General features: G+C 41.6%; 1 protein-coding gene across 6 annotated transcripts in view; it reads left to right on the top strand.

The window, feature by feature from the left end:
• Window positions 1–27,333, top strand: part of Eip74ef (Ecdysone-induced protein E74) — a 182,553-nt gene that overhangs the window by 130,342 nt on the left and 24,878 nt on the right. For 5 of the 6 annotated variants that reach the window (XM_071769991.1, XM_071769993.1, XM_071769989.1 and 2 more), the window contains 3 exons: window positions 15,505–15,765; window positions 18,274–18,441; window positions 19,182–19,427. In XM_071769991.1, coding sequence (XP_071626092.1) covers window positions 15,505–15,765; window positions 18,274–18,441; window positions 19,182–19,427 — 675 coding nt within the window. The remainder of the gene's footprint in view (window positions 1–15,504; window positions 15,766–18,273; window positions 18,442–19,181; window positions 19,428–27,333) is intronic. The other variant, XM_071769992.1, reaches the window with a different exon arrangement.

Raw genomic sequence — 27,333 nt, 5'->3', positions numbered from 1 at the left:
ATCCGCGCCGCTCGCCACCGGCGATGACGGCGAAGATGGAATGGCCGTCGGCGCTTGTATTTAAATAGCTAATGGTTCGAGGAAGCGCGCGAGCTCATTGTGATTCAGGATATTGGCCCGCCAAGGAAGGAAGGACTCGCTTCCTGTCTGCGCGCACCCTCCTGCGTACTCCGCAGCTTGCTCGCTCTTTCCCCCTCTCTCTCTTTTTTTTGTCCGCTCTACGAATTCCAGACGGCCAGTGTACCGCGCGCGTCTTGTTCGCACGTCGCATCGTCGAGAAGAATACGCGATTTCTCCCCTTCGGTGGATCGACTGTCAGATTCGGTGCGATTGAAGTATCACCGACTCCACAAAGCGACGCGTCTACCGCCGTTTCTAGAAAGGACAAGTGTGTCCTATATTCAGCATTGCGAGACTTTCCTTCGTCCGTCACTCGGAATAACGTTACTCTCGCCGGTATTAAATTCATTTCTTAGTTAAACTTAATACCGGTCTGACGAGACGTGCGACGAATTATATCTCTAGAAATATGTCATTCATTAATACGTGCTTGAAGTATTAATACATATTTAATATAATCAAATACTTTTCAATCATATTAACCTATTAGATATAATAGAGTTGCCCAAGCTGCTTCTCTGAGATACGCCCGTTTCTAGATTGTTCTAATGATAAGATACGAACGACGAGATTCAGATTTGAAAGTCAATGGTTGTGTACTCGTGGGATGAAAGTTAGCAGCGCAAAACGAAGAGCTGCAAAGAGGCTGCAATGTGGAAAGTTGAAAATTGAAAGTTGCAGATTTATAATTGCCGGTGTAGACGTAGGAAATTTCATTCGCGAAACAGCAACATCAGTAGATTACTTTATCTATTAATTAAAATTTGCGTAGAACTTGTATTCGACTTACCATCAGCGGTTATTTGCGACAGCGCTTATACAGCGCGGATAACTAAACAACTTAATCACGTAAAACACGATCTTTAGAAGAAATAACATACAGCTCTCTCGAGTCACGAGAGCGAGAGACACGATCAAGAGGATGTCAATATCGGGGGCGCCGCGCGGGTCTCAGGTGCGCGTGACCGATTTAAAATTATCCCCGAATGCGTTCGCGAAACTGACCTACATCCGGACCCTCCCGCGGCCGCTCTTCGCACGCTTAATTTCCCTCGCGCCGCCCTCGATCGTGGTGAAAAAAAGGTGAAGAGAGGAGGAGACCTACCCTCTCCGAACTTTCTCTTTTTTTTCCGGACGTCATCTCTTTCCTCTGATGTGCTCGCCGAAAAAAGCTCGGCGGCTCTCCCGTGATTCTCCGCGGCTGGCTTTTTCTCGATACGTATAGTGAAGTATAGTCCAACTCTCGCCTCTGCGCCTCTGTTTCCACCCTTCTTGCTCCTCTCCGCTAACCCGCGTCACCGACCCGCGTCGTCTTTGCAGCCTCCGCGAAGATTCCTTTTTTTATAATCACCGAGGGAAAGGTAATGTCGACCGCTTCGACGCCTCTTTTTCTTTCTCCTCCTTGAAACCAAGAACTTCTTCCTGCGTCTTTGACCAAGAAGAGGGACGATGATCACCCTCGCTCGCCCTTTTCTCGGTCCACCCTTTTACCCCGGTCTCACGCCTCACGAATTTCCGCTCCGTCCGGCCGGGATCGATTTCCCGCGGCATTTTCCACGCCGATCGGCCCGGAAGAGAGTGTGTCCACGAGAATAGGAGCGGCGGGTGTCGGGATGGAGGGAATCGCCGCGGAGATCGGGGGCGGAGAGGGCGGCAGGGTGACGAGCGCGCGCGGGCAGGAGGGCGCGGAGGGGGTGAAGGACGACGTGCTGTAGGCGGTCGCAATAGGAAAACTGGGGTAGACTGTCCTTGCGCTCACGGGTGGTTATTGGAACGTTGGCACGGCGACGCTTACCTTCGTCTACCGGGTGTCCCGCTTATGAGGCCGTGCCGCGATCTTGGCACGCGCGATCAGCCATGAAAATGCAACATGGTTCCACGGGGAGAAAGGAAAATTAGTGACGACAACACGATTTCGCGTTCCACGAGACTAAATTCTATTTGATCAGAGGAAACGCGGTCATAGACGCGGTACGTTTTAAAGTCACAACTATAAAGCTCCAGTATTAAAATTAAGTTTTAATTTTCGAGTATGTGGATGAGGATATCTTCGATATACGTGCAATATTTCTGAGAACAGCTAAATCTTTATTGTTTCCCTGTTGAATGAATTTTTCTTCGAGTTTAAAACGGCTTTAAATCGAACACTGAAATAAATTCGCGCATTTAAGGATTAAGATTAACCGAGAGATCAACAGTTTAGCGTTTGAGAGATTTACGGTTAAGGATGGGGCTAGCAATTTTCAGTTTCTTACCCTTCTTCTAAATCCTCCAAAAGAAATAAGGGGAAATGTCGAAATTTAAATAAGGGGAAACGTAAATTTTATGTTTGTACCTGGAGAAACGAGACGCGCCTATACGTTTCGACTGTGAACGGAACTCTCTTTACGCCTCTCGAATCATTGAAATTCGATACTCACGCGGAGGAAGCCGTAAAAACGTTTTGAGAACGTGGGATATTCGAAATATGCCGTGTGTACATATAAACCGAACGTTCCAAGCAGCTGCATATCTCGCGGCTGCACCTTATTCTTTATTAATTCAGTTTAATATCTTTCGAAACCGAATCATATTACGCGAAAGGTCGAAGTTTCGAATTAAATTCTTACGAGAACATAACCTTTTCCATTAGAATATATAATATACTTAATGTGCATTATTAAGTTACGTATGCAATTATATTATCACTGTACATAGAGTGTATTTGACCTCGTCAATCTCAAGTCCACAAGAAAGCCGAGTAGATTCACACATTGATGCTAGAGACAAATGCGCTCTTCGCACAAGGTTCATTTATTATGACTATCCCACTTCGACACGGAATGCGTGCGATTTGCATCACGCACTGCACCACGGTGCATCATCGTCACGCGGCCGATAATAGCCGTAACGGCAAGAATATATCTTCGCGGTTCTTATCGTGGCCCGACATCCTGTTCCATCAGTCACTCAAATCGGGAGATGAACGTTCGTATCGATCGTATCGATCGATCGACGATTGTGCAAGCCCGTAGGACATCTTCCTTGCATCGATCGTGCGTTCGTGGATAGAACTTGAATGATTGGACACCCCGTAGATCGATCGTTCTTGCCGTGTGCGCGGAGCGACTAATTAACAAGCCCTATCGGCACTATCTACGCTTGAAAGGGACACCCTGTAGAGCGATCGATATCTCCCACAAACGGCGCATTAATTACCAACTAGTGGCTGCAATCACGAGTGGAAAATAATCAGCCGACGAATGCGCAATTAATTTCCAGCGCGCATCAAATTTTATACGTCGACTGATCGATAGGGAGGTAATAATGCGTCGTCGGAATAAAAACCGAACGGAACCAGCCGATCCCGAACAAGTTGTACGAATTCGCGCTTTTGTTGTTTTACAATTGTTCACGATACACGCCGCGGGCACAAATTCGTTACGAAAGGATTTTTTTTTTTTTTTAGCGAATCAGCGCTGGAAAATTACAAGTGGCAATTCATCGGACGCATACTCGTGATTTTGCGAGCGTTTTGCAAAATAAGATTTCACGTGCCAATAAATTGACAGAAAAATACAATGTTGGAAAATTTATCTCGCTAACAGGAGTTTTGCATTGCGTTCGTGGAAAATCAATTTTTCACGAAGCTGTCATATTTTTTATTACCGCCAGTTTATTATCGCGGGAGATTTTTCAGTAATTAAATTACAAGTTAAAAGTTCTCTCAAACTCGTGATGTAGATTTCAAAATTATCAGCACGCTCTCTTTCCTCAAGTTTGCAGTATATAAAAAAAATCGTCAATTTATAAATTTATGACTTGCTCTCCCAATTTTATTCAAATATCGTTCAACTTTCGTTTGTAACTCGCAAGAAACTGATTGCAACGCGCGTTAGTCTCGTTGTTACAAGGTTGCACGAAGGCAATTGCCCGAGAGAAAGTTTGTATGAAAATTAGCAAGAATTAACAGCGCGCACTGAAAGTCCTCGGCTACAAGAAGATTTCCGTTCAACCCATATTTGTCCGCGGCGACTTCACCGGAATTAACGTAGATTTATGAATTGTGGATCGACGCGTTGAAAGTCTCGGAGAACAGACGGTAAAGATTCCATCGACGACGACAATGATTTCTTTCCGACACCCGTTAGACGGAACGAGCAGCACCGGGAGACGAGAGCCGCCGCGTGTGTCGTAGGTATACGCGAACGGTGCATAGAGGAAGAGCAGCGCGCGTCGCTGAATGCACCAGCCCTGACCTACATAGTAGAGCGTGTTGTGGGCTAGGCGAGCCTACGCTAGAGCCGCCTAGACTATTATAGCAACGAGGCGTAGTCCTCCTTCTCTTCTTCTTCCTCCCCTCCCTCACGGTGTGAGGCGCGTGACGGGCAAACCGTGTAATCGCGCTCGCGCTTTTTGTTCGGTTTCTGGGGGGATCCAACGGAGGGGAATTACGAGGGGGTGTAAAGGATCATCGGGTGCATTCCGGTCCCGGCTGCGCTGCGCACGTTGCAGCCTGATATGACTTGGGGCGAGTTTTTGGGCGCGTTATAAAAAAAAGAGACGGAAAGAGAATAAAAACGTGTGTTAATTACGCAGGTGTTGTTAAATAATGTAATTAGGACACAAGTGCGACGTTAAAATATCCTTCCGTGATGAAATATCTTTTTCATGTGATCAATGCTTGGATAAATAAATTAATGGATAATAAGCATTTCGAATTTAGAGATTTCTGCAAGTTTTTACGATCAATTTTGTCAGATCCTACAATGTTTATAATAATAATAGTAAAATGCACACGGACATTTCGAGGAGCAACGGGATGCGTTTACGAAAAATGACGTGTGAAATTAACTCGGTTACTATTCTGTGATGTGTCTATGATGACTATTATTTTTATCAGGGGAAAATCTTACGGTTAATTATAGTCCACTATTATAATTGCTTCTTGCGTCACGATTAACCCGCTCATTTTGTATTCACACACGCGCACGACGGGCAGTTTGATGAGCAAAAACCTAACGGCCGATGATACCGCGGCGAGCTCGTGCCCGCGTTATTATATCATCGCGCGGAGGCCGACGACGGTGCCGCGACACGATTAACATTATGTAATATACGCGTTTTATACTGGGCGGCCGTTACGCGCGGCTCGCATTGCACAATGTAGCACGATCCTCGGATGCGACAGCAATGAGAGTACTATTTTCCAATGGAAGCGCCGACAATCCCGCGGGCATTCGGGCTCTCCCGTATTCACCAAGAGAACGACGCATCATCGTCACCATCATCGTCGTCGTCGTCGTCGTCGTCGTCGTCGTCGTCGTCGTCGTGATGGTCGTGATTACCGTGATTGTCGTTCCCGGTGTTCGTCCTTGACACTCTTCTGCATCCCTCCTCCGCTCGATCCTCCGGTAATCCTCGTTTGCGCACGAATTAACGAACCGGTAATTCGTGAACTGGCCAGTGGACCTTTACGGCGAATTGTCGCAATTCTCGTTCTCCAATGGACAGCGCGAAATCGACCAGGGAGTCATGGAATGTCCAGAGGTAGAAGAGGAGGAGCACGATCAGCCAGGAGTGGAGAAGGGAGGAGACGCGGAGGAAAAAGAAAGTTCGCCAAATACCGGCGCGAAGCAACGTGCACGGTCGGGGTTGTGCAATTGAGAAATTAGATTCCTACGCTGTTATTTTACGTAATGAGTCCTTTGCGAGAGACAACTTGGAGGAGACGCCACGTTGATGTTTGCGCATCGCCTTCGGCTCCGTTAATTAAGGCTGTGCCAATCAATCGAAATTCTTTGACGGGCGGAGATATACTTCTTTTGCGTCTGAAAGAGTAACGACTTCTCGCAGGAAGAGAAAACGCAAGAAGCGACGCTGATAACGGTGATTGCACGTAACATTTAACCCTTTTCGAATAGATATCATTTTGTCTTGCATAAGCAGCGCGATTACTTTTCATTAAAATTATTCCGCTTTTACAGCAAGTAAACATTGAGATTATATATTTGATATAATTGCATGAATTTATTTAATCCGAAAACGGACGATATATTTTTTTGAATGGTTCATTCTTCATCTATTAAGAAAAGTTTGTAGGTAAAAATATTTTTTTCTTTCTTTGAGAAGAACAAATTGCCACAATTTGATACATTACATATCTAGCTACATTTAAGGTGATTGGGCCATGTACCATATGAGTCAATATAAGGCCTAAAATTTATTTTAAGAAAAACCATTTTTATGGATATATTCTAGACACTTGTATAATTACTGATTTTATAATGTAACTTTTCATTCGATGACGTATCAATTTATCTACTGATAAATGTAAACAGTTCAAGATTTGACTTCAGTTGACATTCGTACAAGAGAAATGTCGCGACATTGCATCTCTTCGCTGTAGGCAGCTATCATGCCAGTGCCATGTGTTTGAGTGAGGTTATGTATTGTGTTTATGTTGAAAAATAATGTAAGGTAACAAACAATTTCGATAACGGGAGATTTGCTTGCAAAAGAATAGTGCTGTGGAAAGAAAACACTACACGGCGCGGCGTTGCCACATGTCCACGTCGCGTACAGCTGATCGAAAGGCCGACAAGAAACGCGACGATTCATCAACTTTTGATTGAATTTTTGGCCTTATTACACGTCAACGTCGTTTTGTCTTATACTTAACAAGTGCTAGAAGAATCAAATAATGTTATTTTCAGTTTTTTGAACTTGTTTCTTTACAGACAGTGAGTGAACTTCTCGAAAAATGTATGATTCCGGTACAATTTCCCATAAAACCTATGAAAAATGCCAACTTTGAGATTTAATATCTCAAAAACTAGACGTCAGATCTTCTCAAAATTGCAAATTTAAGCGTATTTAGGTTTTTTTTATAACATATATTTAATTCGGATTTTTTTCTTTGACATGCTCTGATGGCCCAATCACCTTAATATGATAACTGGCATATTTCATCTATTTACATTTAATGAGGAGCAATTTTTATTCCTAAAATATAAGTATAAATATGCCATAGGAGATCAAGCATTTTGTTACTTTATCTTCAAACAGGCAACGTAAAAAATCACAGTAGGATTTTTGTGTCCTTTTAATTGCTGAACACTTACAGTTTGTCGTAAATTATTTTCACTTTAATTGTAGAGAAAGAGTTTACCAAAAGGGTTATGTATACATACGTCACGAAGAAAAAGGGTTTTGTATTGGGGAAGAGCTCTCTTTCTGAGAAAATAATGTCAGAAAGTGTAATTTTTCAATAATGAAAAGAAAGGAAAAGGAATATTTTTGTTGAATATAAAGAAAGAAAGCGGGCGTAGAATGAGACAAGATTCAAGGGTTATGCTGTGTGTGCCCATCTCGCCCTTTTACCTGCTCATTGGAATTCTCCCAGTCGGTACCGTTAGAGTGAGGCATCACGATCCTGCAGGAATGGGTAACCCAGTTTCTTGCAATCCAACATGCTCGTTTAACGGTACATCTCGGCGCGCAGGATCCCGATTTTACGCCCTAATGAGAAAGGAAGGGTTGCCCACCCCCGTGAGAAAGAATTCACCCGACCGTCGTGAATCCCTTTAAAACGTGCGCCTACTCCGAGATCGTCTCTCTCGTCCTTTCCCTCGCCCTTTCGTCGCCCGGCCCCATCTCTTCACCCTCGCCCATTCTTCTTCGATCCTTTCATTTCCTCTACGCAAGACACGTTGCGGTAACATGGGTTTGATTGAAATGGCTCCTTCGTCTTGAATTTCCAATGTTCAACAGTGTCAGTCTTCGAAGACACGTCAGGGATTGACGGTTTCTCTGTTTCAAACTTGTAACATTTATCTATTATAGGGAAGTTGAAAAAATGTAAGCTATTATTTTTTTATGTAAAAGAGAGATGACTCAAATATGCAAATTTAGATTTTTCAATTATTTATTAAAAATATTTTCTATGCAAACGAAATTAATTGACCGATATCTTTCAAATTAAGTGTCAAACAAATTTGAAATGTCACAAAGAGAAATGTGATACAATATACGAAAGTTAGGTCACAGCGCATATAAGTTAGTTTTATACTTCTACTTTCTCACACTTTTTGTATCGCTGCATTTCCCCGCCGCTGTTACGGAAGAGCTATTTATTATATTCCATTTATTACTCTGCCCCTGGCTGTGCGTTAGTCTCGTTTTTTTCATCCGCTTAAGGAAATGGGCGGACGCACTTTGTTCAAATGTATATACTTCGAATACCTTCGTCTCGCGTGTAAACGATTCTTCACAGCGGAGAACGTTCACTCCTTGACGCTACCTATTCAGTTACGAAAATGGGTCATTGCCGGCGCGCCGTCATTTCCGTGAATGTAGAAAGAAAGTATCGCGGTAGGAACGGTAGTAGTTCACAAACAACTGTAGGCCAACCATTAAGGAAGTATTCTTTTGAGAACGTAATTTATTTCATATAGTGGATATTTTAAAGGAACATCGAGACAGATAAATGAAAATTTCACGTGGAGAAGAATTTCTGATTTTATTATTGATACTAAAATTATACTTAGGAAATTCTCGAAGAAATTTAACGCGAATCTAATGGACACACCTTCTATATTTCTCTCAATCGAATGCGAAAGAGGAACAAAGTAAATTATTGAAGATAACGAGAAATGAATTAATTACAAGAAGATGAATTAAACGATACGAAAAAGAGTTAATTGAAGATTGATACTATAATGTAGACTAAGCGTGGAAGAAGGGTAGAAATTACAAAGAGAAAAAGAGAGAGAGAGAAGAGTGTCGGCACAACCCGATACCTCTTCGTGCGTGATAACCAAGTTTCTTTCGCGCGAAATCCTCACCTACACGTCACTGTATGCAATCACACACATACACGTGAAACATATACGCACGCACGTTCCCGGAGCACTCTCGGTTTCGTCGGAGGTGGACGAAGTGGGTCGCTCACACAGCCACGCGCGGCTTGCCGTTTCCGCTATCGAAACTTCCGGCTTTGGCAATCCGTTAATGTGAGAGACGCTAGCTAGCGCCACTATAATAGCTCCTTTATAGTGAATTGTGCCAGCATGTCAGACGAATTAACGTCGTTAATAAGCGCCGAACTTATATATCGATCGGCCAATTCGCTATTGTCTCGATGCGTTGAAATGCCGTCATTCGGTAATCACTACTGTTATTGTGTGCGGCTATGCACATTCCCCGTTTCCTCCACAAACTTTCCTTATCCCATCGCATTAACCAGTTGCATTTCAAAATTAATTAACAAGGAAAGATAATAGCACGCTTTTTACGTGTATTGTACAATATATTCACATCATAAATTATATAATAAATTGGAATTAAACCAATTAGAAACTATATGTAATAAAAGCTATACGAAATAAAACTTTTATTTTCAATTGTTTTAATAATTATTGATATGAATTCTTTTACGTTATTAATTGTCAAATATTAATTTAAAAATTTCAATTTGCTCGCAATTTATATATTAATTATTTTGTCATCACGCATGATTAAATCAAAGAATATTACGCGATTGTTAAGCGGTACACGAGTAGATTTTTCGTTCAATTAATTTTATTTTCGTTGTTTTCCGATGATATTTGTGAAATATTTGTTATATCATGCGACATGTCTCCTCCCGTCCCCTCCCTCTCTCTTTCTCTCTCGAGCAATTTAATGCAACAGTTTTTTCCAACTCTGACAGAATTCTGGTGGACATCAAATTGACACCGACTGTAAATCAACACGCTTGTAATGCTTTAACGATCTCGATTAGTGTCAGATTGTATTCGTCGATATCGATTGCGCGCTGTCGCGTTAATTGGAATGGCTCACTTTTGTTCTTGCGCTTAATAAACGATCGCGCTTCTTTCCGGCCATTATAATATCACTTACCGTATTTACGTATTTTCCTTATCTGGCGTTTATCGAAACACGTACGCAGAAGTCACGCAATCGATTTCTTCACCGCAAAATTTCTTTCTCCTGCGCAACCCATCACGTCATTACGTCCAATAGATGTACATCATAAACCGTGTATTAATTCAAGGTAAAATTAAATTAAAAAATAAATAAAATGTGAAATTTCTGAGCAGAAAAAAGTAATAACTTTAAATAAGTATTTAATTGTCCAAAATCTGAACTCTAAAATTCTTCTTTTTAATAATAATGCATAACAGAACTATAATATATAAAAAAGTTAGATTTTGCGTTAATTATTTTCGAGGTCAATTTGTTTCTTAAATCAAAGTATTTGTCTTATGTATACTCCTGTTGAATGATTAATTTAACTTTGCACGGAAAGGATTAAAACGAATCTTGCGGGAACGAAGAAGCTGCTTCATTAATAGAAAGCGATAAACGATCGCTAAATTACGTAATGACATATGCCGACGCCCGATAATTGTGTGATTAAACTCGCGTCGACGATAGCACGCGGAAACACGAGATGATCGATCCCGCTTTAATCGCAATCTGCACTACATGCATTTACATGCACACTTTAATCATAGGCACGCGTAATCGGTGAGAAATAATCTTTCGTATCATTGCTTTGTGAAATAATTCATTTATTAACAAGAGATAGAAGAGATGAATAGAGATACTCTACTATGCTATAATTATATCCACAAATCCGATAAGAAACGGGAAATAAGTAAGAAAAGATCATAAAAATAACATTTAAATAATACAAGACAACATTCAATGCGAATAAATATATAACAAGGCGATTTTCAACGAGTAATGATTTTATGATGTTGAATGCTTTATTATATAATCTGGAGTCGAATTAAAACCGTATTTTCCAAGAAGCAAGTTTCAATAACATTTCAGTATTAAGTTAAGAGATAACCACGTAGCGAAATAAATGAAATAAGATACAGAAGTCGATGTATGACGCGAATGACCGATTACGATTTTTTACGGTTTATGGAGAAAAAGATATATTACTTTTCTCTAAAATTCTATGTAAAAAAGATTATAACTTTTACGCTTAGTATGTTTCATTTTCTTTCAAAAGAAAACGTTTCGCCACGGGCGAGCATGAAATGCGTAAGCACCTGCTGCGTTTTGGGCCATTGTTCCGCACGCATTGCGAAACTATAACGGTTACGCTCTGATAATACTGACGATATAACTGCTTCCGGCAAGAAATAGATATTATCAATGTTATTTACAGTTTGTTTTACACGTAGCTTTTAATATTGTACAATTATCCTTCACACATTATCCGTCATATACGAACATATCCGTCTACAGACCATCACTCAATTGTGAGCCGAAACACATGGGTTTTCTGTCGGCAGTCGATCAATAATAATCGCGTGACGCTCGAAGGAAGATCGATCATAATACCTGGGGGCTGTCTTCGGGCCTTTTTGCGTGATCGCCGATGGCGAAAGACCGGCGAATCCGGATTTCAATGCGTCCCCGGAGACGCGTGAGATAACGTGGCTTGCCTCCTTTTTCGACGCGACGCGCGTTGGACGTGTGTCCTCTCGCTCGCGCGCGTGTGTAAGTACGCGTTCATACGTACCTACATGCCTCACGCATGTAAAAGAACCGTCTCTTCTGCCGCGTGTCGGACGCACGTGATGTCACATAGAAAGAGAGAGTCGTTACCGTTACGCAATGCCGACCACGCCGCATCGGGACGCGCGCGTATATGCGTGTGCGTGTGCGAGAAAGTTGCGTGGCCCGGCCAAACGCTGACCTTACGTACTGCTCGCGCGCGCGCGTACACGTGCGTATGCACACACTCGAGAAACGTACATACACACTTATAATGCGTGTGCGAGCTCGACGTAAACCCGTTTCGTTGCTATTCGATATGGCCTTTTAAAAATTTTATCGGTGTGAGGAAATTGCTAATTTCCTTAATTTACTTAAATATATAATATTTTAACACCAACACCTTCTTACGGCTCGATGCTCCTTTTTCTCGATTGATCTTTAAAGAATGTTGGCGAAATAATATTTCACATACTTATAGAATAGTAAAAATTGTATGCAATATCTATATTATAAAAATATAAAATGTGAAATACGTATAAATAAACTAATAATTTTATTTTTAAAATAATATGATGGTTTATAAACGATAAACAATTGTTTTTGACATATATATACTTAAAAAGTTACGTTTATATTACATATATTTAAATTGATGTGCGTTAGATTTTTTCTAAGAACACTTTCTTCTTTCGCTTAAATGATAATCTCATGCTTAATTTTGATGGTCTCGTTATGGTGATTAAAGCTGCGCGCGATTCATATAATTTAACGATCAGATCGGAACCGATACTTGGCGGGCGAGCGAAACTAGTCTCTCGGGCTTTTAGAAACCATGAAAACCAGGACGTGGTAATGGTGATTACGGTGAAACCTTGCCGACATGTCGATACACCGGAAGTCGGCTTCTGGCACGGGAGAAACGGGCAGGAAGCGCCGCGCAGAAGGTGAAAACGCTGCGAAAACTCGTGCCTCGTGCCGGCTCAAAACGCGCGCGCGGTCGATGCGGCTAGACACCCATCCTACCTTCGCGGCATTCGAGGGCGAGTCAAGGCTGAGCAAGGTCGCATCACCCTTGCGAGTTTCCGGTGGGCGAGCGAGATTTATCTCCCGCTCGCGATTGCGTCGCAAACATTTCGATTTATCTCGCTCGATCTGCCGATCTGTCGAGACGCTGAAGATTGAAGAAAAGGGGCGACATTTTTGACACAAGGTCCGCTAAACAAAATGACTTTTCTGGTTTTAAGAGATACGACGATTAAATCTAATGTTAAAGAGAAATAATGGCTAATTTTGACACGATAATAGACAAATGTTTTCAATCTGCAACCGTGTTTATCCCATCCTCGTTTTCCCGAAATAGACGGCGGCGAGTAATGAAGACACACGATTATTAAATCTCAGGGGTCGATTAAATCTTCATAATGGATTATGTGTGATAAAAATGCGAAACGACACACCTGGGTCGCGCATCGGGTCTAGATGCGCCTGCAGAGGTGCGCGGGACTAGCGCTACGGTAGTTTTGAACAATGCCGGAGCATCGTTTACTTCCGGGAGCCTTGAAATGTTTGGAAGACGCGCGCATCCTATTTGTTCGTGTGGCGGATCTCTAAAAATAAATATTACACTCTTCGATTGAAAAGAATGCGACTCGCGTTTAGTATTAATCTTCGCAATGGCCGTTTTATTGCAAAAAAAAAAAAAGATTTGTGAACGGATCGTGATGTAATTTAATAACGATAAATTTACGTACATCAGGGGACATAATCCCTGATTAATTTGGCGTTTAGTATATGGCACTAAATTTAACTATGATTTTTCGATCTGCGCGATCGTGTGATTACCGAGTCGATTCACGAATCGGCATCCCGCAGTGACGTCAATAATCGATTCGCGCCGCAACCGTGGTCGTATGCGTCTGATTTTCGTGTGTGTAAACGCGCCATGCGTTTTAATACAACATTAATTTTTGTCTTATCTGGAACTCTCGTCTTATCTAAGATTATAGTAATTGGACAAATGCAATGTTTAAGTGATAAGATCGACAGTCATTATTTTTTATAATAGTTACACTATAACAATTATTTTTCCTATTGTGAATACTGTATAGCGACGATGGAAGGGTTTCCGCGAGAACGTTGCATTCTTTGTTTTCGCAGCGAGTAACGCATCCGTGGTTATTACGATGTTGCGGCTCTTACGAAGCCACGGAGATACGCAATTTCTATAGCGGAGGCGAAAATTATTCATGGAAATGCCGGCCTGTAATCAACTGTACTGCTGCGCATTAAGTGTTGGCATTTATACGATTTCATCGATCTCCAAGCAATCTCTCTCTTTCTCTCTCTCCGATTCGCGTATTATATCATTACAGGAATCTATTCTGACAAATATTTCCAAAAAACTGAGAGTTTTTACTTTGCAAACTTCATCCGGGCATCCGGGCTTGATTTTAACGGGCAACGTTACCTGCTATTAGCGTTATATGACCAACAGTATAATGAAAATGAAAAGTTACGGTAGGTCGCAGAATTATTAGAGACCGTTAATAAAATTTATGATGACTGATAAACTTACCCGAATATTTAGTCACAACGGTGTGGAAGCGATGTTAGAGGATTCGATGCTTCTCATAAATATCGGTTAAACAAAACGGGTTTATTTGAATTGGTCAAATTTATGTGGACATCAAATATCTCTCTAATATTTCTCCATCGTATTCATCCATAACTCCGAAAGACTCCTGAGACACGTGCCCAATGGCAGACCCGCAATGTTGCCCAATTCTCGCCGATCTTCCGAAAGCGAGGAGACGAAGGATGTTTGCATTCTCTCCGCGGCTCTCGAGAAATCGAGGGAATTCGCGTCTCGATCAAATCGCGGCTTGAATCAAGTCGTTCGTCGATCGCCATTTTCCACGGCGGATTTTTCGGGCCCGCTGCCGCGAGAAATTGCTTAATGAAGCTGCCGCGGCTCGGCATCGCCTGAAAGGAAGGTAGAAACATTACAGTGGGTCAAGGAGAGACGCCGGCTTTCACTTCCTCTCGGCAGCCAGCGCGAGTTCCTCGAGAACGCCTCCCGTGCCGCGGCTTTTTTCCCTTCTCCTTCTGTCGTTCCTCTCGTCGTGAGAATGTTTATCCGCCTATGACTGGCGCTTAATTATATCAACGGACGAGAAGATACGTTTATCTCCCGACGAACAAACTAGATCCAATTAATCCGGATCGAGCAACGCCGCGGTGCAATTACGAATCACGATAAGCGACTTATCTCGGAGCGTCATTTTTAAATTAATGAGAAATCGGTTCTTTACGTTGTAAGAGTCTGCGCGACTTGCGCTTGTCCGAATATTTTAGTGGCACGGTGAATAAAAATTATACTGTACTTTAATTTCTGAAGTGACAACTCATCGTTAGTTTTACTTTTGATATTTATGAGATTAACATCTATTGACATTTCAATAGTGAGCGTCGATTATCCTCTGGAATTTCTAGATTTTGTAACACGATTTCATATTTTGTAGACAGAGTAAACTGAGATGAGTGGACAAATCGAAAACGTAAAGAGTAAAGATAAAGGTTTTGTTGAATAAGTTTATTTGCAACTTCAGTGTAAATTCGAGAAAGATAAACTTACACGTTTAAACTTCTTTCCTAATATTTGCAAAAAAAAGACAATTCCGTTCCCCTATATTTATTACTTGACATGAATTAACAGAAAAATTGATTCGCCACTTACTCTCATCTACTTCATTACAATCTTCGACTTTAAAATTCTATCGTTTACCCATTGGTCATTTCTGTCCAATGTATTGGCGTAATGTGAAGCTAAACAAGATTAATATCTACTTATCTAAACGATGTATCTCGTTATCTTTGTTACAGTGGACACCAGGGAAGTTCAGCCGCACGACCCGAGCGAGAAAGAACAGCTGGGCCTCGCGAGCGTAAAAGTGGAGCCGGGATCTACTAGCGCGACGACCACCAGTAGCACGGGGACTCGTCTGCTCCACGGTATCCTCTCCCAGCATCCCCAGCAGCATGGCCTGGGGCTGCAGAATGGATACGGTCGACACTTGGGCGGCCACGCACAGATGGGCCAACCGCCTTACACCACTGCCGCCATCGCCACGACGAGTACGCCAGGTAAGGCATATCAACGAGGCCCTATAAAAATACCGATGAGATTTAATTGTCCAGATGTTATCGTCTATAATCGTTTTTTGGCGATAGATTAGCCAGCGTTGCAGCGACATTGAAAAATTTCGATGGATTTTTTAAGAATTTTATAATATAATTTAGCATAATAGGGGGGCAATGAAATATAAAGGATAAGATTGAAAAGAAAAATGAAAGAATCTCTAAAAATGGATTTGATAAACTTTTAGTGGAATTTAATATCCGTACGCGTAACAAAGAAATAAAACCAGATATAAATAAAATAGGAAAGAAAATAGATACTCGATGTCAATAGGAATTTGATATGTATATTTATATACACGCATGATAATAAAATAATGTTAATGAGAAATATTAAGAAATATAATATTAAAATAAAGTATCAAAATATAATATAGAGCGGAAGAGAATAAAATAAGTACAGTAGAAAAGTTTAGAAAGTTCTTTGACATTTCTCTATTGTGCAGAATTTAATCGCAATATCGATATTGTTTCTCAAATTAGAATGAGTTATTTTTAAAAATGAACTTGTAATTACGAAGGAGACATACTTACGTCAAAATCACATTTCTGTTTTTTTTTTATTTGACTCTTATAATTCAGTCATATGTAAGCTTCCATCCTGAAATACATAATATGTCTAAAAATTTCATAGTTTTATTGTATTGTGAAATGTCAAGATATCATATCTACAAACAACGAGATTGACATTTGTCGGGTAAAATAAGACATCAATTTCCGTTAATTGGATCGCGATATGATAGCTCTTGTACATTGTTCGTTACCGAAGTGACAACTATAATTTGATCACTTGGACGTTTTGTCGAGTAATTGCATCATAGTGCTACTACTGCGCTAATTGACCGAAGAACAGAACAATAATCAAACGCGACAGCAGTTAACGAGAGAAAGGGAAAAAGAAAACTCTTGGCGCGATTTCTCAAGAATGATCGTAATATGATCGCGGGAGCCGCGTAATAACGATGTAAGCCAAATTTCCGCGTTCGTAATTCGTAAGTTACAATTAGTGGATCAATGTCGATTTCACAAAGTTGCGTTACGCAACGGTAAAAATTGCTCGCACCGGTAACGAGCCGACCATTGCATATTCGGTAAGAATTCGGGCGTAAGACGGTTCTTAAAATATACACGACTCCGATCGTTGCATAAAGCAGCGCCGGTCGATCGGCGGGATTCGCGGCTATCGGCTTGCGCCAGTCTTGCACGATCGCCTTGCGCAACACGACGATGAGGACGACGGTGATGATGACGATGACGACGACGATAAAAAGAAAGAGGGAGAGAGGACAGGAGAGAAACGGAGCAATGACTCCGTGCAGAACCCTTTGGGACTCGTTTGAGACGGTTAACCGCGTCGCGCGAGGGAGAACGAGCGAGAGAAAGAGAGAGAGAGAAAGAGGTACCGTGGGAAGAGCGAGCGATATGCATACCCAATGACCGGATGACCTTCGCCCGTTGCATAAAGATGCCTTTAATTGACGGCGCGCGCGAAAACACGTTCGGCGTGGCACGGCTCGGCGACGCTCGATAAAGCCGTACGAGCGGGAGAACGAGAGCCGCTGGACCACCTCGATGGGACATCTAATTTGTTTAAAGCGGCGGACGAAAGCGACGTGTACGTGGCTTTAATTTAGGGTCCGGCAAAGAGCCAGTGAATCGCTAATTTATCACGACCGCGTAATATGTTGAAGCGGCTATTCGATAATTGCGACGTATACACTTTGTATTCATTGAGTGTTTAAACCGACACGGTGGTCGCTTCAGCTATGTATATATACCGGTGACGTCAGAAGCAAGGATTTGTATCGAAATTTCCGTGGCAAACTATGCTCTTTTTTAAAAGAGATAGCTTTTCGAAAGAGAGATTAAAAGTAAAACTTTGAATAATACACCAGGAAATTTAGAATAATTTTAATATACAAGGCATAATGACCGCGTGACATATTGGCTTAGAAAGCGTCGCGAAAGTGAAATTAACCATCCGTCGTGTGATTTTATTTATAATTTTACCTTGCTAAAATAGAAATAGATAATGAAAAGATAATTGCTTAAAGAAACGAGTTTTACATAAAAATGGCAAAAGACAAAGTTTCCGCAGCTACTCGTTTCAATAATTCTTATTTGTTTAGAAATAGAATATACGCAAAAGACATATTATTCACATTGCGAACGTAACTTTCAGCTCTCTCTCTCTCTCGTAACTTTTCGCAAAATTATTCTCCTTGGCGCGTAGCGCCTTTTCCGACGAAATAATAATGTTCGCGGAGGCTGATGCAATTCTTTCTCCGTACAATCCTCTCGAGTGCCCTCTATTTTATTTATCGCGCTGTTCCGCGCGAAACGGAATCGCGCGAGATTAATTGACGGTGTCGCGTCTTATCGCCGGCCGTAAACTCCGTTGACTATTTATCACAGAGGACGCGTCTCCTCCCTTTGTTTCATGGCTGGAAGCAGGAAGCGGATCACTGCCAGCGAGCCCAGCGGACAGCGGAGTCAGTGACGTCGAGTCCAGCACGTCCTCCGGTGGCAACGAGGACGCGAATCTCTTACTGAAAGCCAGGCTCAATCCTAATTCGTCCCTCCAGCCAAGTCTGGCGTCTCATCACTCCCACCTGTCGTCGGGTGAGCTCGATCTTTATTCTTACGCACGCTCATTGACGTGCTTAACATGTATGTGAGAACAATTTTTTATTATTAAATATATTTTTATATTTTAAACAAAATATTTTTTTCAACAAATAATGAACGTCTATACGCGAGAGATTCTTTATTTATTTGCGCTTTCGGCAAAATTTACAAATTCGAGAAGTTTATTGCTTCATAAATGTTTTGTTATAAAGAAAACAATGTAATGGTAATTAGAGAACAAAATTTATTAAATTCGTGCTAATCAATTTTGTTGAGTAATAATCCTTCGAGGAAATTAAGGCCGTAATAAACGAAGTTAAATATAAAAACGTTAAATATAAATGATATTTATATTTATAGTACCTACTAAATCATTTTAACGTCATATCTTGATTGTTCTTGGAGCAACCTGTTATACAAAGATTATAAATACATAGAATTTGAAATCTGTCTTTATTTTTTAAAGAGACACATTTATACGAGAATATTTTTAAGCAATATACATATCTATACAGAAAACTTAAATGTAATTGTGAATTGAACACTGAATAATTAAGAGAAAGATTATTTATCGTCAAAATAGTTTCGCACGATAGAAAATGGTCGTTCTAAAAGTAAGATGGATTAGGATTTGATCGAATTTAAAGTTAGGTACTTTGAAAGTTCCGAAAAAAAGGGACTTAAATGTTTGAATTATATTTTTTCATTGATCGCCTCTATTGATTGCTCGATAGCAGCGCTCGGCAGATCGGCATGCCACAGCCCCGGTGTGTATCCGGGGTCGACGGCAAGCTTCCTGTCGCCCACCTATCATCCTCATCAGCATCATCCCTCCCAGTATCACCCACATCGGGGGAGCTCGCCGCACCATCAGCACAGCAACCACACCATGGGTCCGACGATGGGGCCGCCTCACCACCACCACCATCATCAAGCGCAGGGTCTCCAGCATCACTTGCATTACCGTCAGCCATCCTCACGTAAGTTCTCAAACTCTAATTTATTACAACGACGTAATTGGCGGAATTAGCGAGCCCCTCGCTGCGAGACTCTTCCCAAGAATCCTCGATAATTTTGAACAATAGGCAATAACGGGTAATAACGGATAATGCCCGGTCGATGTGTCGGACGGGGTGACCGATTAAAATTCCGTCGTTGTGAAAACGTGAAAATTATAGGAAAAAGAAATCGATCGAGAGTAGCTGAGATTTCGAAATTTTACCCTTTACGTATAGAGGAACTGGATAGCAATCCGACGACTAGGATTTCGTGCTAGACTTGCAATGAGGCGGGCCTTTTCTTTGACCTCGTTTACTTATCGGCAATTTCGACGATAGTAGATGTATCTCCGTTCTCATCGCGATCGATCGGCGGCGGTCGGAAAGAGGAAGAAACGGGAAAGTGCGGGGAATATCGGGGGAGGGGAATGAATACTCGATGAAACAGTGATTTCGGTATCTCGCGGTGGCATCTGAAGACTGGATCGTCGTGACGTAACGACGGTAGCTCGTAGAGTTTATTTCGACTTCGTAGATATCGATTCGATCGCCGTCGACCAACCAAACGTGGAATATTTTCGCTTTTGATGAGTTACCACGCACGCAACCGTAAAATGCCCTCTATGATTCTACGATTTAGCGACACTGTATCGTGTCAGTCATTTTCGATCTTTTTTTAAACGTTACGAACAGGTTAGATTTATTTTCGAAAATATTGCGGAATATATTATGTCATTGAATTAATGATTAGAGAATATTTTATATCTTTGTTTAAATATGACAAAACAAGTTGCGAAACGTTGTTAGACGGGGGAGATGAAAATGTATGACATTTTTATTGTTACATCTGTGACTTCATGGAATGCTGCAACTCGAAATAAAGTTGTCGCGACAAGATACGAATAGATATTGACGTTATGCTTATTTTGCCCAGAGTTCTTTGAATATTTTTACTTTTGTATTTTTAAAACAAGTGGCCGAATTTTCTTATAGTACATACCAAACTATTGAGGAGATATTAAATTGCTGATAATTTTATTTCACTTTTCGCTGTAATGGAATAATAAGCGAAACTTCATATAGCTTTCGCACATCGTATAATCGTATATAATAATCGTACGGTATACCGAATGATATCAATAAACGCTACACATACGCTATACTGTTGCTTAAAAACATACAATTAATGTGACCAACACGAATATTCTATAGTTTTCAACTGGTAGACACGAGAAAGTGATAAAGGAATTAGAACGTAAATCCGCGATTTCAAAGCCTATGCTGTCTCGCGGGACAGAAGAAGTCGGGCCGAGTTTCTCGTTGAGCGTGCGAAGGCAGGAAGCGTCTAGTTCGTCTAAGACGAGAGGAGGACTTCCTCCGCCGCGTAGCCGAGATGCCAAGTGAAAGGATTCGCCTTGTCGTCGCGGAGAACGTGGAAGAGAGCGATCGCACGAGCGCCGTCGTCCTCGTCGCTGTCGCTGTCGACGACAGCGACGTCGACACCTTCGCAGCGCGCCTCGTCTCGTTCTCGTGACCCACTTGCCATTCTCCGATTCGACGGCCCAGATTCGCTTCCTGCCGCCGAAGCATTTCCGTCTATACACTCTCGCATCTTGACAGACGCAGTTTTCTCCTTCGATATACTTACAATCTCCATTGAAAAACAGATATTTTCTTCACGAACCTCCGCGCACCTAGATGAAACGTAAAAATCCTCTTGGTACTTAACCGACTATTTTCAAACTTTTCAAATTAAAGTTTTACCAAAGTAAAGCTCATTCAGAATTAGCCAAGGAGCATGGTTTTTATTCATTTACATTTCTTGAATTTATTGAAATTCGATAATTTTTAGTGATCCGTGACAAAGTACAAAAATCATGTATAATTGCTTTCTCATGTTTTCGTAATATTAAAGCAAATTTTTCGATGTTGAAAGTAAGCGTAATTCTCGAGACTCAATTCCAAGTATAAAAATTTAGCTCCAGGTAATGAGGTTTTGAAGGAGATTGCGCTCTAAGATTAAGCATGTCAGCGATCCTAAAATTGAGGACGCCGCGGAATAACATTTTGCGGATTGCGGACACTCGGTGGCATTAGGTTTTTACCGATTCGTCGGCGTCAGGTTTCGGTACGTTTGCGCGGCCAATTTGTCCGCGTCGAGATGTCGCGGGAATTAATTGGAGTGAGACGATGTGGGTCAGTCGTGTCAGTTTTGGGCCAATATACGGGCGAAATATAATTAATCGGGACGCGATCGACGAGCCAAGAGATGTCTCGGTTACGATTTCGCGCACCATCGGGAGTTTCCTCTTTCTCTGCCGTTTAAAGCCGGTTCGACGCGGAATCGGCAGCTGATCATCGTCGACGAGCGCACCTGGCGCCCGCGCCGCGGAGACATCAGCCGCGCGCTCTCGGATCAGCGCCAAGGTTGATTTCTTGACTCGAGTCGGCGCGGCGCGGCGGTTCGTGGTGGAAAGCGCTCCGACGTACAATCGCGGTGAAATTCTCCGCGTGCGAGCGCGGAGTATCAATTATCGCGGCGAAAAGAAAATAGAAGAAAGACTGGCGCGCGCAGGTATAGGCTGGCGTCGCGCGTCGAGCGGAAGCCAGCGCACTCGTTGCGTTTTATTATGATCGCAGGCCCCGCGAATTCCCGCCGCGACATCGCCGACAATGAGATCGAACTTTCCCTAATTGAAAATATCCCGCGAGCGAGCGCGCGAGACTAGCTTTAACCTCCTTTTTACGACGCGCCCGATCGTTTTGGTCGGGGGAAAAAATTGCCGCGTGTGTCTTTAAGCGTGTTAAAGCGCCGTTCGTGCCTGCGCGAAAATACGAATGATCGCCGTTTACCGGACCGTAAATTGCGAGCGCGCGAAATACGTTAATAGACAGAGTCTTAATGAAAATTTCCGTGGGCTCGGAATAAGCTTCCTCCTCGCGTACACTGTCGATAATAACACTTCACGGTTAGCCCGTAAAATTTCGCAAGGAATGCCGCGAAAACGTAGCAGCTTTGTATCATTATTTTTCTAATAAATTTAGCCTCTTATTCTGCTTTCTCAATTGAAATATTATGTATAAATTGAAATGGAAATCACAAGGTGCTCCAGAAAACAACACAATAGCTTGTTAGATAAAATACTAAATATTTATAAGAGAATAAATACATATATACATGAAAATGATTTTTTCTTTTTTTTTTCTTTTCTTTTCTTTTCTTTTTTTTAAGAAAAGAGGACGCTGCTGACCGCATAGAATTTGGAAAGTAAGGGACAAAAATGCTGTAACGACACTGCGTTATAATACCGAGGCGCGCTCGACGGGCCGCCGCGCCGCGCTCCGAGTAAAAGTGTGCCAGATTGTATAATCGAACGTGAATAAGCAAAATGTTACGCCATAGCGATTTGGTAACGTCGCCGGGGCCCCCCCTTCCTCTTACCCTGGTCCGAAAGGCACGGCCGTGTTCCCATTGCGGTAGGCGCAACGGTCCGCGCGGGGCGGAGATGGTTGCGGACGGGAGAAAATTCAACCTGTTAAGGGTCGTGCGTTTCGATACCGGATGTGTACAGAAATTGCATCCGGACATAGGTAACAACAATAAAGCGGTATTATCTAAAGAATTCCAGCAATTGTCTTCCCCCCTAAGCTGAAACTGAGGAATTGTTTAGCGTTGAAAAAATTAAACTCTGATAAACAAAATGTCTCTTGTGCGCTTGTTAACTTTATGATCTATGCATTAATAAAGTTCTTTTTTTTTCATTCGAGTTAACTCAGTTACTTTAACAGATACATGCTTTAACGGTCATTTCTCTAAAATTTTCATCGAGAAGAAATTGTCGGTTTTTAGTTTAATGACGAATTTTTTTGAAGAAGCTACGAATAAAATTCAGGAAATACGTATATTCATCTTTTTCTGATGAATTCATTAATATTTAATTAACTGTTCATCGTTATCGAGTTGCATCTGTGCAGAAATGCTTTCAAAAGTTTATACGTTTTGTTCTCGGGGTGGAATGTGGAATATTTATGAGTATATAACTAGAGATATTACGGTTCAATAAACTGTAGTTTCATGAAATTCTATTTAGGCTGAAGGCTCTCTCTCTCGTTTTATGCGAGACTTTGTAGCGCATCGAATAGATCTCTTTGGCATATCGGCCACTGCACTGCGAGTACATCCGCGAAAATTTGCGCGCTGCCAAAACTGCATCGAGCGATTTTCCGCGATTTCGCCGGAGCCAATTGGCCATCGGCCCCCCTTTATCTAGATCACTGTACCGCGCAAACATTGCGCAACTCGCGGTAAGAGTGACCGCGCATACATAACTTCGTCTACAGGGTGTCGTATACGCGAAGTCACTTTCCGTTTTCGAGCTTTCTTTTCTTCGATTAGTTTGAGATCTTTGCGTTTATCAAGGAGAAAACAGGACGCTTTCTCGCAATTGTTGACGCGTTTATACGCGGGTATTGATCCGTTAAATCGTCTGGCGCGCTTGTTGAAGTCGAATTATTCGGCTGGCCGATCGATAGACGCGAAGTGGAAGACACGGGATACGCGTCGTTCGCGAGGCACGAGGTAGAAAATAATCAGAGGTGTGTTTATCGAGTGGACTGTTTGCCTATCCGCGGTCGACCGCGTTATAGACCTCTTACACGGACGCCGTGTACGTACGCTACCGGAATAGCGACTCGGGGGAAAGAATAGAATAGCGCGCCGCTATTTTCGGCCGGATCATCATCGAGCCGCGATTCGTCGTCGTCCATCAGCGCCTCGGGAACGTGTGAAAGACCCTTTAGGCATGCCGGGAACGAAAGTGACGCGCGCGAGGTGCGTTGGCAAACCGGCGTGGCACAAATTTTGACGCTGACGGCGCATCAAGGCGAAAGTGTTACAAGGTTCCGAATAGCGATAGAACGTTTAATTCAAAGACGATTTTATTTTTCGCGCCAATTTGCCTTGCTTCCTCCTGCTCATTGCTTAAATCTCATTACGAAAAAATGCATTTATTCCAAATTTTTTTGTCTTTCTAAATTTTTGATGAATAAATTTGTGTATGTAGCTGCTAACGTACGAATAAAGAACGCCCGATTATGAAGTTTCTACTGTGACTAGAAAAAACGATAAAGAATATACATATTACGTAAAAATGCCACATTCGCGAGAGATTTACGATGTTTCTTTTTTTTTTTCTTCTGATTCGTATCATTCTCTCGTGCGTGTATTGTGTCAAGGATACGTCTTTTTTCATGTGAATATCAATTACAATTCTGGAACTTAACGTTTGACGTCAAAGTAACCTGCGAATACATTATTATCTCGACTACCGAGAAGCAGATGCCGTCAAAATATTTTAGCCTTTTTTGGAAACAAAGACAAATATAAGTCCAGATACACGAGATTACTTTAATCCGTCGTATATTCCGCAGTTTTGTAACCGTTCGTATTAAATACACAATCGCAAAAAGCAGTTCATGCTAATTAGTATTGAAAAATAATATTTAAAAAAAACATGAGGAAATTTGACTCGACTACGAACGTGACTTTTTCGTGACCGGATCCGCGCGAGAAAGTGCACGAAAATGAGCGTATTTGGGAACCGTGCCATCGAGGGATCAGGAATGTCCTGGTTGCCCTAGATCAAGTACTCCTGAGATATTTTTAAAAGATCGTCAGACGCGCGCCGGCGTAATTTCGAACGCGCGAGATGCGGAGAAGGGAGACAGTTTTTGGAGGGGGCAGGAAAAAAGCGGTTTTTTTGCCGCGGGAAATCGGCGGAAAAAATAGAATATTCGCTGACGAATAACAGCCGCTTACGAAAGAGCCGGGCAAAGAGGTCGTAAAAAAAGTTTCCGCGTGCAGCTTTTGGCCGTCGTAGAAAAAATCGCGTAAAAAGCACTGTCGAATGGATACATTATACAGATATGTCAATATCTTGCATAATTAATTAATGCAAGGTAATTATCAGAATATCAAGTTTATGACGTCTCTCTTTCTCTCTTTTTTCTCTCTCCCGAAATAATTCGTTGAAGTATTAAAATATTTGAAAGAGAATTTATTTTATTGATATATTTGTGTTTTGATCGGTCAGTATAAATAATATGATCTCAAAATGTTTGATATAATCTCTGTTTAAAATACGCATAATCCATCACGCTGATACTTTTCAATAATTGCTAACCGTAATATCTAAAGAGTTATCAAAAATTCGCGATAATACTGATACGCTAAATACAAATCTATCTTCCTATTTACGCGCCCGCTTATCAGGCGGTGATTTAATAACATGATTTACGTAATCTGCGCGAAATTATCTTCCGTATTGCGATGTTTACGTTTAGAAAAGCGTATTATATCAGATATTAATATCGCATAAAGATTCACGTGACGCGTTTAGCATGTTTGATATGCAATCGTACGATAGGATTAAGTTTATCTCCGCTAACACTTCTGAGGGAAGTAATGAAATTTCAAGAAAATATTGGATTTGTCTTACACGTTATATTCCTCGTCGTAAATTATCGGACGGAAATAATCTTTTCACAATTGTTCAATGTAAATCAAAAGAGAGAAAGGGAGAATAATCATTTATACAGCTGTTGGTTATCAGTCGCCGTAAGATGGGCTAGCTTACGCCGAAGTATTTTTCTGCTGCGGTTTACTTTCGCGATTGAAATCTTGTTTGGTACGAGCGATCGATGGCCGATAATAAAGATAATATCAGGAAAAGCAGATCGCCGTTACCACGAATGAGATCGATTATTTTTGCGACTTCGATATCTGAAAACAAGTGTCTTTAAGCGACAGGAGTGAGTCTGCGACTCGACGCGATGAGTTCAAAGTGCTCTTGGTCAATATGTGTGTACCGATGTGTATGTTATTAACGAGAGCGTTCTTCATTCTATCTTCAGTGTTTTCGTACTTCAGCGCTTCTACTGACGCGTCAAATTTCTTCAAGAAAACGGAGATTCTTATCGATATCATCACCGTTTTACATCATATAATTTTTCTGTTCTTTTTTTCTTTTTTTTATTTGAGAGATAATGTTACGTAATTCTCGCGGTAAAAAAAATGAACGAGAAATAAGGCATAAGGAGTAAAAGTTGTAAATTATGTATAATGTTTCTTTAAGTTCTTTATACCGAATCGATGATGATGATTCCATAGCGGTTCGAGTTCGCAACGTTCGTGACTCAACTCTTTTTATCTCGAGAAGTAAATGCGCGAGAACATTTTTTTTTTAATTAAGGAAAATTATTAGCAGGAAGGAACGAAGAGGGAAGAATTTCATGAAGCTGTATGAGAACGCGTTAAAGGCGCCGTGGAAGGGTCGAGCGCCACAGCCTTTACGTAATACGCGCTCGCGAGGCCGCGGCGAGTAAAAATAAAGGAACGAACCGGGTGATGCAGAGTGGATTCTAAGGCTAGACCGGGGTCTAGGTCTAGGTCGACTAGGCGCGGCCTGCTCTGGCGTACGTGTTGCGCTTCGTACGATAGAGACGATATAGAGCCCACTTCCTGATCGAAGATAACAAACTTCCTTCATCGAACGCTATCAGTATACACAAAACACTCAATTCTAATCGACTTTTCTAATCGCTTGATTGTTAATTAATTCGTGACCATCTCGAGCATAACAACAGAGAAGGAAAATTTCGTGCTCATTTATCACTCTGTATTAAAATTTCACTATTTTACGTAAAATGAAAAAACGTATATTTAACAATTTCTTTGAATCTTTTGACAGTTTTTTGACAACAAAATTGTACTATTTTGCAAACTAATTACTTGCAGTTTCTCTTTCGAATCAAATGCACGAATGTATCACATCTGCTCGCTCGGACGTGAAAGTGGTGAATCCGTTTCCCGAAACAGGTGCACGGTTTC

Source organism: Temnothorax longispinosus, chromosome 2 (assembly GCF_030848805.1).
Source record: "Temnothorax longispinosus isolate EJ_2023e chromosome 2, Tlon_JGU_v1, whole genome shotgun sequence".
NCBI classification, from domain to species: domain Eukaryota; kingdom Metazoa; phylum Arthropoda; class Insecta; order Hymenoptera; family Formicidae; genus Temnothorax; species Temnothorax longispinosus.
This window is presented reverse-complemented; position numbering and strand designations above follow the sequence as displayed.